Source organism: Onychomys torridus, chromosome 3, assembly GCF_903995425.1.
Source record: "Onychomys torridus chromosome 3, mOncTor1.1, whole genome shotgun sequence".
Classification (NCBI taxonomy): Eukaryota; Metazoa; Chordata; class Mammalia; order Rodentia; family Cricetidae; genus Onychomys; species Onychomys torridus.
In genome coordinates this window covers 10,484,029-10,498,269 of record NC_050445.1, presented here as the reverse complement: position 1 = coordinate 10,498,269, position 14,241 = coordinate 10,484,029, and the positions used below count along the sequence as shown (strand labels likewise).

The following is a 14,241-nucleotide window of genomic DNA, read 5'->3' as shown; positions in this document are numbered from 1 at the left end:
TAACAAAATTGAAAGAATCTGAACAATGCTGCTTAAAATAATTAAATTCACATAGAGACTGTGGTAGTCTGAATGTAACTGGCCCCTATAAGCTCACAGAGAGTGGCACTATTAGGAGCTGTGGTCTTGTTGAAGGAAGCGTGTCACTATGGAGGCAGGCTTTGAGGTCTCATACATGCTCAAGATACTGCCCAATGTGACAGGCCACTTCCTGTTTTCTTCTAATTAAGATGTAGCTAGCACCATGCCTCCCTGCATGCTATTATATCCTGCCATAATGATAATGGACTGAACCTCTGAACTGTAAGCAAGCCACCACAATTAAATGTTGTCTTTTATAAGAGTTGCTGTGGTCATGGTGTTTCTTCATGGCAACAAAACCCTAAGACAGAGAGACAACTCACTTGCTTAACATTTCATTATGAAAATATGGTTATTAAATATGTAGTAAAAGACAGAGGTTTGGGAGATGGTTAGATGGGTCAAACACTTGCTACACAAGCATTGAGGACCTGACTTTAGATCCCTAGCAACTCACTGGCCACAGCAGTATGTGGCTATAAGCCCAGTGGTGGAACGAACACAATTGATCTCAGGGGCTCACTGGCATCCAGTCCAACCCAAACCACTGGCTCTTCTAGGCTCAGGACAGACCCTGTCTGAAAGGTACTGTGAGGAAGCAACTAAGGAAGACATTGGGAAGTCAACCTGTGGCCTCCACATGCATCTGCACTGGTGAGTGCATGAGTGAGCACATAAGCACATAAATGTAATATAATTATCTGTTATTGATACAATAAATTTTTAAAAGGACTTCCCTTATAAAGTTCAAATGCTTTCCACGTATCATGCTAATACAGATAAAAAATTCTAATTATCGATTTTTCATATCCAAACAATGACATTTTATCATGTGTATGGCCATGATTTTACAAAAAGACCTGTATGTACAGGTATACAAAACATCGTTTTCATCATTCCAAATGGAGTGTCAATATAGAAGAATGGGAGAACCCTCCATACATCAATGAAAACAACTAAGGCAAGGCATTTAACATTTGATAAGTCATCCACTGAAAAAAGAGGTAACTTACCTGCAAGAGTTGTTTACATTTATTATACTTTTCTGTTTTCTCAGCAATTTCTTTGGTCATTTCACAGACATGATCCTTTGTTAACATGTCAAAATCTGTCTCTGTTGTAACAAAAGCAGAAATAATATTTATTGTCTGGAAGCTGGAGTGGTGGCTCAGCTGTTATGAACAACGGCTGCTCTACCAGGACCTGGGTTCAACTGCCAGCACTCACATGGCAGCTCACAACTGTCCGAAAGGCTCTGAGACCCTCTTCCAGCCTCCAAAGGTGCTAGGCATGTATGTCATGCACAGGCACACATAAAGGCAAAATATCCATACACATTAAAACAAATTAATAAAAAAAAATTAAGTACTCTATCCAAGGACAGCCTGGTCTACATCTCAAAATCCAAAACAAGTATTTTTTTCCTTTATTTTATCTTCCTGTAGAAAAACTTGAATAAGTGGACTGTGGAACAGACCTGCCATATTGCCAGAACTGGGAGCACACTGAGCTACCACCTCACGACTCAGAAGACGAGCAGAGGGAGCATCAAAAGTTGAAGGGATACAGAGGGCTCAAGGATCAGCTGGACAACTTGCTAAGATCCTGTCTCAAATCAAAAAAATTGAATAAAGAAAGGGGTGGTTTGGGAACCCAGCTCAGGGATAGAGTATTTGTTTAGCATTTTAGTAAAGTTCAACCCAACAAAAACCAAACTCTATGTGAGATATGTTTGTTGTTCTCTCCCCCACTCTGTGTGTGTGTGTGTGTGTGTGTGTGTGTGTGTGTGTGTGCGTGTGTGCGCGTGTCTTGTATTTGAGACAGTGTTCCTTTATAGACCAGGATGGCTTTCAATTCATACCTACTACTACACATCACCACTTCTTGGGTGGTAGGATTATAGAAATGTACCACTACATCTGACCTCTATGTGAGAATTTTTAGATGTCAGTTTTGACCAGAACAAAATTCATATTCAATAAGTAAGAAATCCTTTAAAAAAAAAAAAAAGTTGCTACAGCGTTTTCCAAAAAAGCACAAAAATCACAGTTCTTATACAACTGGGTGGACAGCAAGAAAGCCATGCTCCTGAGAACAGTTCATCCTTTCAGCCTCTGCTACCCTTCACTATGTCTTCATGAAATCAGTACTCTATAATATCAGAGATGGTACTTCAGATTGTTGAACATCATTATCCTAAAAAATTTAAATGTTCTAAACTCTGAAGCTCTTTGAACACATCTGATACTACAAGAGCTTCAGATACAAGTTATTATGGGTTTTTTAATTTTCAGATTGGAAATCATAAACTGTTTACCCAAACATTCCAATTTGTGAAAAAACTTGAAACCTGGAAGCATTTCTTTCCCAAGTATTTCAAAGAAGCAATATTCAACCTGACACAGTAGACAAATAAATGGAATACTACATACTTTCCTATGGGGTTGTTCTTAAATATTTAATAGTCTAAGAAATTGTGTTTTATAAAACTAAATCATCAATTATACCATACACTAAAAATGGATATATACTTTGGCTGGTACCTATTTTCCTTATTATCAGATATTTGATTTACATAAAGAAAGGAAAGAAGTACAAATGAAAATCTAGAGTTAATTCAAATGATTACATTACTCATTTAGTGTACCTACTAAATATTTAACCCATTAACATTAACATCAGTCTTCAGGTACACTAATGCAAGATGTACCCTAGTGATCCAAAGAAGGAGGGAAGAAAAGGGATTGAGGAGAATGGGGTATTTTCCCCCCACATAATTATAATTTTTTTAATGTTATAAAATCATTAAGGTAAAATAACTACTCAAAGCGCAAAATAAACCTCCATGCTGAATGTAGTTACTGTGCTGCAAAATCTTGTTTTTCAACTCCATCACTTTTTCCAGATTTGTCCTTTGTCACTCTGCTCTTAAGAACCTTCTCTGGTCTGTATTTATAATAATTTTAAGTGTAAGGAATTCTTCCATTTCATTGTTCCATGTTTCACCAGTTCAATTTTTTTTTTTTTTTAATTTATTTATTTAGGCCGGGCGGTGGTGGCGCACGCCTGTAATCCCAGCACTCAGGAGGCAGAGGCAGGCAGATATTTGTGAGTTCAAGGTCAGCCTGGTCTACCAAGCAAGATCCAGAAAAAGGCACAAAGCTACACAGAGAAACCCTGTCTCGAACCCCCCCCCACCCCGCAAAAAAAAAAAAAAAATCATTTATTTATTATGTATACAGAAGAGGGCGCCAGATCTCATTACAGATGGTTGTGAGCCACCATGTGGGTGCTGGGAATTGAACTCAGGACCTCTGGAAGAGCAGTCGGTGTTCTTAACCTCTGAGCCATCTCTCCAGCCCCTCACCAGTTCAATTTTAAAGAGTGAATGTTCTCCTGAAGTATTGGTTTACACTCACACTCTGCATAGTCACCACATATAAACTTTACCTCACTAGCCTCCATTCTCTCACTCACAAGAACTTAGGGAAGCAGCCTGAAATTCTCATACATGGAAGCAGACAGTATCAAATCAGTATACAGTTTTCAAGGAGGGTCACTCTAGACAGAAGGAGATTTTACCTGCAGAAGACACTGCTGGCCTTACATCCATGGCAGAAGCAGAAACAGCCGGGTCTGTGTTTATTGATGCATCATTCACTTTCTGCTGATTCCCAATTCTCTTTGTGAAGACACTGTTAGTACTGGCCTATCCCAAATGTTAACAATAAATTACTGAAAAAGTCACTGAATGAGTCATACTGATTTCCTTTACTAAACATGTAAATAATCAAAAAAGTAGTTTTCTCATTTTGAAAGCCTAAAGGGAATAAAGATACATCTTTCTCCTAACTGATGGGAATGCTGCAAAGGAAAAGTAACTGCTTTTTTCTTATGAAATCATTTATAGAAATCTCACAATCCCACAAATCAAAATGTACCCAGTGGGCTTGGAGCAATGGATGGCTCAGCAGTTAAGAGCATGTGTCGATCTTGCAGAGGATTTAGGTGGTTTGCAGCCACCTGTAACTTCAATCCTAGGGGATCCAATTCCCTCTTCTGACTTCTACAAGCACCAAAAACACATATGTGGTACACACACATACATGCAGGTAAAATACACATAAAATAAAATTAATAAAGCTAATTTAAAATTTTTTTAAAAAAATGTGCCCAAAAAAAGCCAAAATCTGTGTGAATTACAATGTTCCTCCATAAAACGCTTTCTACTTTACTACTGCATATGCATCCTTGCTCCTGTTTATCCCTGAGAACCTAAAACAGTAACACACAAGTCTGTATCCTGTCATGAAGGTTTTTATACTTCACTTCTAAGATTCCCTCAACATAAGTCTTCTATTTCAGTCCAATCCAAGGCTTTCCTTTAGTACATAAACTCATCCAAATGAAATGTCTGCGTTATTATGAATGAACCTACCTACTCCTGAGAAAGCAGTGAGAACAGTCCTTTGCCACAGTGACATCTAATACTACATACTGAATTTAACTGACAAAGATACTCACCAGGAGCGTAAGACAGCAATGGCCTAAAGACAAGAATGCTTGCTCCTGCTTATCCTTGCTGCTACCCTAGCTTCCTTTATTGGCTCTCAGTAAATACAAATCTCAGGTTTAAACACAAAGAGGACTTCCACTACAGTATTAGGCCAATGACTTAAAATCAAGAAGTGTAAGCTGAGGCTCAGCGTGTAAAAGCACTTCCATTAAACTTGACGACACCCTGCATTGTATCCACTATCCCGGAGACCCAGAGGATAGAAGGGATAACCAACTCCTACTAACAGTCTTCTGACATTGACATACCCCCGCAACACACATATATACCTACATAAATAAATGTACTAGAAGATACAGTTTGTGTTTAGGAAAATTTAAGTGATAATTTCTATTCAAATGTTAATATTTAGAATACCATACATTTCATTTATAAACAGAAAGCTGACAAAGGAAAGTTTCAGTTCACAGACTTCAGTGACACTTACTGACTGGTCTGAAAGTTTGTTCATTTGTTTTTGGAGTCTCTGGCACTCCTTAAACTTTTCCTTGTAATGATCTGCGGCCATCTGCAGCCTGAGTTTCAGATCTTCAACTTCCCTTCTCAGTTCATGTTCCAGTGTATCACTCTTTTCCTTAGGGGAAAAAAAGCACTTCTATAAGGAAAAAATTCTGATACTTCAGAATGTAATAGTAAATCATAACTTCATTTCCATGACTTCTTCCCCTGGCTTTTAATTTGTATTTGTTTTGGGAGTTTGGACTTTATATTCTAAGTCTAAGTTTACTTAAAAGCTGAGGAATAACCATCCACCTCCTCAGCAGCAATAACATAACTTATATGTAACGTCTCTAAATAACCACATTGCCATTTTTTATACCTAGCAAACAGACAAAAAGAAACCTCCATCTCACATCAAAAATATGTAATAGAGCAGCTTTTACTGCTAAGAATTATGTTTCACTAGAGCTGACCTCAAAGGTATTTGAGTGGATGAGCTAGCCCTGGCCCTCACCTGAGCAAAGCAGGGAAAACTGGTCCTAGTGGTGTAGGCATAGGAGAACAGGCAGATTGACCAACTCAGCTACCACGTAGGCCCAGATCTAGGGCTTTGAGTTGGTCCTCCTCAACATCTACTCCATCTACGAACTCCACAAAGGTGCCGGCACTGCAGACCCAAAGCTGCAGATCTCCATGACACAGGGCAACAACAGGCTATCTGAGAGGAGTCTCAGTGAGAACCTAGTACTGATAGTACAGCAGAAGCTGGAGGCCTGGAACCAGACGGAAGTGACTCACTGCAATACACATTTACAAGTAAAGCTGTCTGGGCAGAAGGGTGGACTAGGTGACCCACACGACACACTGCAGCTTCCACCACAAGATGTTTTTTACTTTGCATTTTTATTTTTTATCATTTTTGTTTTGTTTTCTTTTGGAAGAGAGGTTCAAAGGGCAAAGAGCAGCTAAAAAGGGATGGGGAGATGAGGGGGATAGGAGTGCATGATATGAAATTCACAAGAATCCATCAAAAGTAAGAATTATAAAAGTTTTCTTTTCAACCCAGGAAATTACAATGATTTAACAGAATAAATAGCAAATAGTCTTTCTGGCCAGGCTGTGGTGGCACATGTCTTTAATCCTAGCACCTGGAAGTCAGAAGTGGACAGATCTCTGTGAGTTCGAAGCCACCCTGATGTACAGGGTGAGTTCCAGGACAGGAAGGACTCCACCCTGACTCAAAACAAACAACAAAAAGCAGGTTCTGACCTAAGCTGTCTGAACATGGTCCCTCTCCTTTCTGGGGCTGATGTGTGCTGGGAATCAAGAGGGAGACCTCGCTGCTTTACCTGCTCTTTCCTGGCAGCAGTCAACTGCAGTTCTGCCAGCTGCTTTCTCACTTGCTCGTTTTCTACGCGGACGGAATGGAGCTCTGCCATTGTTTTATCTCGCACATTCACAGCATCGCTCAGCTCTTTGGCCAGAAAGACAGCTTCTTGTCGAGTTGCCTGAACTTGTTCCTCTGCTTTACGAAGTTTCTCCTTTAAAGATACTGTATCTTCCTGAAGAAAGGTAGAAATACACAGTTGCATTTAAAACATTAAAATCTAGAAAGTTTCAACATTCTGCTCAGGCCTTAGGCTTTAAGAGTTCTCCTGTAACAGCCCTACTCTATGTTCACTACTACACTCTACATATGACAGGAAGTCAGTCCTTCAAGTCCTGACTGGACTAAAACACAACAGAAAGCTGCTGAGACCGAACGAATGGCAATCCCCACACCCCACCTCTTTACCCGTTATCTCCAGCCAGGACTTTCATTTTTCTCTAGAACCAAAATAACTTCAAAGACTTCTTTGTAACACCAAAAACAACCAGTTAAATGATGTTTCCTTTTTTCAAACCTAAAAGTCAGCTAATAAAATATTTAGCTACCATCATTATCATTACGAAAACATGGAAGAGACATACAACACATTAAAGTATAATGAATATGAAAGTCCTATTTTTAGTCTGCTAAAAATAATGTAAAATAAAGTAAAACTCAATTCAGTCTTGGTTTTGAAATTGTTAGATCCACAGGAAAATATGTTAAATGACCATGTAGGGCTGAGGTGTACAAAATCTTCATAAGCATAACCATAATACTATCTTGTTTCTTGGTTTTTCTAAAAGGATTTCATAGTCCAGGTTAGTCTGGACTTGCCATATTGCAGAGGATGGATGACCTGGAACTTCTGCTACTGTCTCAACCTCCTGAGTGCAGGGTTTGTATGTGTGTACCACTACGTCTCGTTTACTTGGTACTGGTGAGTGAACAAAGGGCTCCCTCCCTAGGTGCTACTGAAGGAAGCACTCCACCACCTGAGCCAGATCCTGAATCTCTTTTAAAACATAATTTATTTAATTTTATGTGTACTGGTGTGAGGATGTCACATCTCCTAGAACTATAGTTCCAGACAGTTGTGGGTGCTGGGAATTGAACCAGAGTCCTCTAGAAGAGCCAGTGCTCTTAACCACTGAGCCATCTCTCCAGCTCCCATATCCTGAATCTTAATAGTTTTAATCACACATCAATTTCTCTATCAAGAAAGGAAAAAATAACAGAAAATTTCTTTTAATATAATCAAGGAAAGTTTAATACTATTCTGATTTAAGTATTTTCCCAACCAATCACAAGGGAGTATATATACACCAAATGGTCAAACATATGAAGATTGATTTTATTTATTACTATTTTTGTTTGTTTTGAGACAGGTTCCCTCTACACAGCCCTGGCTGTCCTAGAACTCACCAGGCTGGCCTAGAATTCTCAGAGGTCCAACTGCCTCTGCCTGAGAGTGCTAGGATTAAAAGCATGCACCACCACCATCGAACAGCAAGATTAATTAAAAGACAGAAAGAAAGAAGAGTTGCTATGCACAAACAAAAGTTTCAAATCAACAAGGTTAAAACAAATGCTTTCTTTCAAACTGACCAAGACAAAATAGTAAGCTATTAGTTAGACGGGCTTGGAGAAACAGGAGCATTCACAATTACAAACTCTAACTGGCACTCCTCTCCCAAAAAGCTTTCAATCTTTACCAATACCTTAAAACTTCTCTTGGATCTTGATCTAGCGATTTTATCTTCAAAAAGTACTCAAGAAAATTGTTAATGGTGTAGACAAAAGTTTGTCTTTCAGAATTCAATACTTTAAAATAGTAAAAATCATGAAGATCTAAAATCCAGTTGTTTTGAACTACATAAACTATGCCATACCATACCTCCACATAATGGAAAGTTATTAATGCGACTGTAGACCAGAGCATTACACCACTGGGAGAAAAACTCAATACAGTTATCTTCTGAAAGGCAATTAGAAAATAACTATCAAAAACTAAATGCCCATTAGTCTACCAACTCCATTAGATAGAATTTATTCTATAGACTTAACCATAGGCCTAGTATAACTAACTATGCAAGAATACTGACTGCAGTATGCTCAGAAAAGCTGAGGGCAGTCAACTACAGAAGTACTGACTACAGATTCTGAATGACAAGAAAGAACACTGTGTAGTTATAATCATGAATGAAAGGCTCTACAAGTATATCCAATCCATAGTAGCATTTTATAACTCAAGAAAAAAAAAGTTTCGGGCTAGGCATGGGGCTGAGTTTCTTAAATCTAAGCATTCAAAGGCAGAAGCAGGCCAATCTCATGAATTTGAGGCCAGTCTGACCTACATACTGAGTTCCAGGCCAGCTAGGTTTATAGAATGAGAACCTGTCTCAAAAGGGAAAAAAAAAAACAAAACAGTAAAAAGTTCTGGGAAACTACACTCAGACACAGACCCCCACACACATTCATTATTCTCATTTGAGTTAAAATGTAGCTTTAAATTAAAATCATACAATCATACAGCAAAGAAAGGATGCTAGCTTTTAGTTTGTATCCTCATCACTATTTAAATTCTTTTATAACCGTAAATTCACACCACATTACAATCTACTAAAACATTTTAGCAATTAGTAATCATTTCCCCCACTATTTAAAAATTATGATTTCCACTGAAGTCTTGCTTAAATGCTAAAAAGATGCTTAAAGATATTTTAGCATCTTATTAAATCAAATAAATATAATCAAACACACTTTTCACATTTGCATTTGCAATCTTTTAGCTCAAAAAAGCAACTGTAGGCTTAATCAGGAACTGTAAATGTCATAGACTTCTAACATTTTCAGAGTTGCATTAACTATATACCTCCAGTATAATTCACATCAAAATGCCAAAACAACCTAACATTCATCCATAAAAGCTAAGCAGTAAAATAAGATGAATGTTATGGAATAATCTTTCTGGACACTGTGAATATGTATTACTCTCATTGGTTAAAAAAGGCTGAGAGGCCAGTAGCCAGGCAAGAAGTATAGGAGAGACAGGCAGAAACAGAGGACTCTGGGAAGAAGGCAGAGTCAGAGGAGATGCCAGCTAGCCAGCCAACCAGCTAGCTAGTCACAGTGTAGAAAATGAGGTAACAAGCCATGAGCCAAGTGGCAAAGCATAGATAGAAATTTGGGTTAATTTAAGTGTACGAGGTAGCTAGTAATAAGCCTGAGCTATTGAACGAGCATTTATAAGCAATATTAAGCCTCCGTATTGGTTATTTGGGAAATGGCTGCCAGGACAGGAAAACTCTGCCTACAGATGAATGTATCCATGCAATACTATGTAGCTACTGGAAAAGATGAGGACGAGCTCTATGCAATGCTAGAGCAGATATGTCACGCTACATAAAGCAATAGCCCAGATAGGTGATAGACACCTATAATCCCAGTACTTAGAAGCTGGAGGCAGGAGGCATTCAGTAACTTGGTTGTGTTTTTAAAATCTTTCAAAAGAAATGACTGAGGAATTAGAGATGGCTCCAAGGCTAAGTTACCCCAGCTCCAGGGAATCTAACTGCTTCTTCAGGCCTCCACAGGTGCCTGCATGCTTCACACATAGACACATAAATAAAAATAAAATAAATCTTAATTAAAAAGGAAAGAGGATTTTAAAAAAAGCTGGGAAGAATATAAAACAAGAGTAAAAACAATCATACTAGAGATAAGTTTCACAATCTTCAACATTTTTCTAAAGTACTTACTTTAGTTGAGGCTGTAAGCAGGAGAGCCCTGGACAAATTTTCCTTTTCAACCAAACATGACTGCAGTTTATCAATCTCTTCTTTGAACTGGGTAATCATGCTTTCTTTGTTTCCATCTAAATTCTTTAAAGTCTGTACCTCTGACATAAGCTTGGTATTTTCTATTTCTGTATTCTTCAAATGTACCTGTGAGAGCAGTGTTTGAAATTGTCAAGAATATTCAAGTTAGTCAAAGCTTAAAATACCATTATTTCCTTCTCATCCAAAAATGCCAAAGGAGAAACTGGGTGGCAGGAGACCCAAGTTCTGCAAAATGGCTACCTCGGCATACAGGGACAGAACACAGCTTTTGGAAAGTTTTCACTTACCATAGTGATTAATTCTAATGTCTAATCATATATTACATGATCTCTAAAGACTTTTCCATCAGTTTAATCATTTCTTTTCTATTTTAAAATGTAAACATTTTGGTGTTTTTTGGGGGTGGGGGAACATCATGCTACAGGCATATTCAGAAATTAGAGTGAAAAAATTCTGAAAACCAAATGGGCTACATTCAAAACATCTTAAACAGTTATACTTTTTAAAAAAGACGTATCTTCCTTTTAATGGTGTGTATAGATGTAGGTTTGTGGATATGTGCATACAAATGTTAGAGGCCCACAAAGGCCCGAGGTATCAGAGTTACGGGTGGTTATAAGCCACCTAATGCGAGTGTTAGCAACCACACTCTGGTCCTCAGTAAAACGGACCTTAAACCACTCGGCCGTTTCCAGTCCAATTCCACTTTTTGCTTATAAGAAGTACTACTATACTGTCTATTTTCCATGAGACTAAAGTTGCCCTCTGCCTTCCATAGGTCAACTGTGGCATACCTCCCAGCCCCACACACATCATATACTCATGTCATGCATGGACATACATGTACACGGGCATACACACACAAATTTTTTATGTGCTAAAGGAAAATTAATTGCTGCTTGCATTTCACTCTTCATAGTGAAGCTAAAGGACTAATTCCTGTTCCTAGGGAGGAGATGTATCTCTGGTCCTCTGAAGCTGTCAACAGCCCAAATCTCTGCAGCCTAAATCACTTCTAAAACACTACCTAATTCTCATAACTATCAGCTCATGAAAGCAACTTGAGGCCAACAATTTAAAATGTTCATATCAAACCTTTAAAAAATCTTTGTATATGCATGTCTATTCATGTTTGGAGTGTATAGGTGTCACAGAGCACATATGCTATGGTGCCCATGTGAAGGTCAGGGGACATCCTCAGATGTTGGATCCTGTCTTCCACCTTCATTAGATAGGGTCTCTTGTCAGCCACTGACTATATCAAGCTAGGTGGCGCACAAGCTTCCAGGGATTCTCTTATCTCCACCTTCCTCCTCGTTATACTAACCTGGGATTAGACACATGCTGTGGTGGTCAGAAAGAAAATGGCCCCAAAGGGAGTGGCACCATTAGGAGGTGGGGTTTTGTTGGAGGAAGTGTGATGCTCATGTGAAGACAGGCTTTGTGGGCTCATATACGCTCAAGCCACGTCCAGTGAGACAGTCTACTTCCTGTTGCCTACAAATCAACATGTGGCAGATACCTCTCCAGCACCATGTCTGCTGCATGCTGTCTTGCTTCCTGCCATGTTAATAGACTGAACCTCTGAATTGTAAGCGAGCCACCCCAACTAAATGTTTCCCTTTGTAAAAGTTGCCATGGTCATGGTGTCTCTTCAGAGCAACAGAAACCCTGATTAAAACACTTGTCATTGTGTCCAGCTTTCTATGGACTCTTGGGATCTGAACTCAGGTTCTCACACTTAAGTGCAAGTACCTTACACACTTAGCCATTAATTTCGAACTTTCTACAGGAAATGTTTCTCAGATATTTAAGAAAATTAATCTCAATTTTCACCCATGATTAAGCTAACTTAGTCCATATTGCAGGCTTTAAAAAGATAGAACATTCTAAAAGGATAGAAAAAGATAAGACTCACAAGCAGTGGAGGTATTTTATAAAACTGTAATCTCTGACAATTTTTTCAAAAGCTAATCTGAAGTATGATCAAGGGCTTGGCAAAGTGGATCCAGACACTTGTGGCCGAGCCTGACATCTGTGCTCAATCCCCAACCCCCATATGGCAGGAAAAAGAACAGACTCCTCTATGTTGTTCTCTGACCTCCACACATACCATGGCTTCTGCATGGCCACACTCGTGTATACACACGTATACACACATCAAATAAATGTAAAAATTTTTTAATATGACCATCTCTGAAGAAATGTATATTCTTAAAAGGTGAAAACACTTTATATGAATTCTGATAAACAACTATCCTGCTACCATTAAACTTCTTTAATTATACAGTACCTACTATATATCTAAAACACCAGCATATTTTCTAAACACTAGCTTTTAGGGACAATATGCATTGTAGTTATGATTTCCTCTTGCTTCCTTCCCATCTTGGACTGCTCACCCTAAAGTCAACTGCCATGATCAAGAGACGTGCAAGAGGCCTTCTAGAGATAGCTGAAGGGCCTCCTTATAAAAACTATGAGGACCTCACTATAAAACCATGAAAGTATATTCTCCAAGGCTCCATGCAAGCCTTTAGCAGACTACAGTCCATTATTCTCCTGACTATAATGATACAAGTGACCAGGAGCTCAGCTGAATTGCTCAAATTCCCAACCCTAAAAGCCCACTGGAGTAAGAAAGGAACAGATAATAGAAATGGCACTTTACCTTATAAAGCTCCTTCTCATCCCTTTCTGTCTTCAGCTGACATTCAAGTTGTTCTCTTTCATGCTGTGCCTTCCTGAGTTTATCCTTCAAACTGTGTGAAGATGAAAAAAAAAATTAAACCATCAAGAACTTTGCTAATCATTGAAGTCACTTTTTTAAAGCGCCAGACATACCTGTCCAGCTCAGTTTCTTTTTCAATTGCTTTATGTGTCACTGACACAATATCTTCTTCAAGTTGGTGAGCTTTAGACGTAGCATCACTGTATCTCTTCCTAAACTCTTCATTTTCCATTCTCAAACTTTGTGAGACTTCAAGAAGGTCCTTAGAAACAACAATAAAGTATTTTTCAGTAAAACAATATTGTGGCTGGGCAGTGATGATGCATGCCTTTAATTCCAGCACTCCGGAGGCAGAGGCAAGCAGATCTCTGTGAGTTCAAGGCCAGCCTGGCCTACAAAGCAAGTTCCAGGACAGACTACAAAGCTACACAGAGAAACCTTGTCTCGAAAAACCAAAACAAAGAAACAAACACAAAAAAAGCAGTATTGTGTGTATTTCAGAACCCTCTCCTTTAAAAAAAGAAGTCCAGCGTGGTGGCGCACACCTTTAATCCCAGCACTCAGGCAGCAGAAGCAGGAGGATCTCTGTGAGTCTGAAGCTAACCTGGTCTACAGAGCGAGTTCCAGGATAGCCAGGACTATGAAGAGAGATCTTGTCTCAAATAATAAGCTTTTAAAAAGGTTTTCAATGTATCTCTTGGGTGGTGGGACTACAGGCATATACCACTACATCTAGCTTTGAATTCTTACAATTTCCATCCTACATTTATTCCTCCAAATTATATAATCCAAGACTGTAATATAAACCTGAAATTTTAAGTTAAACTTTCATACACTCAACCTTTGTTTTTATTTTTAATTTGTTTTGTATTTTTATGAGTCTATAGTACGTCCATGTGAACCTACACACATGTGTAAGTGTCGGTACGCAAGCCTATGCTTATGGAAGGCCAGAAAAGGGCACCAGAGTCTCTCTTATCACTCACTACCTAGTCTTTTGAAACAGAGTCTCTCCCTGAGCCTGGAGCATTTTCTTCATCAGGCTGGATGCCAGGAATCCCCAGTATTCCTCCTTTCTCTGCCCAGCTTGAAACTGGGGTTACAGGCTTTTACAGTGATGCCCAGCTCTTTATGTGGGTTCTGGAATCTGTACCCTGGTCCTTATGATTGAAGAACAAATTCATTTAACCACTAAGCCATT

The 14,241-nt window shown here is 38.8% G+C and overlaps 1 protein-coding gene across 1 annotated transcript in view; it reads right to left on the bottom strand.

Moving 5' to 3' along the window:
• Tax1bp1 (Tax1 binding protein 1) overlaps nucleotides 1-14,241 on the bottom strand; it is a 65,290-nt gene that overhangs the window by 20,282 nt on the left and 30,767 nt on the right. The window contains exons 6-12 of the mRNA XM_036181667.1: nucleotides 13,154-13,302; nucleotides 12,981-13,071; nucleotides 10,229-10,414; nucleotides 6,448-6,660; nucleotides 5,085-5,231; nucleotides 3,664-3,790; nucleotides 1,095-1,195 (exon numbers count right to left, since the gene is read on the bottom strand). Coding sequence (XP_036037560.1) covers nucleotides 1,095-1,195; nucleotides 3,664-3,790; nucleotides 5,085-5,231; nucleotides 6,448-6,660; nucleotides 10,229-10,414; nucleotides 12,981-13,071; nucleotides 13,154-13,302 — 1,014 coding nt within the window. The remainder of the gene's footprint in view (nucleotides 1-1,094; nucleotides 1,196-3,663; nucleotides 3,791-5,084; nucleotides 5,232-6,447; nucleotides 6,661-10,228; nucleotides 10,415-12,980; nucleotides 13,072-13,153; nucleotides 13,303-14,241) is intronic.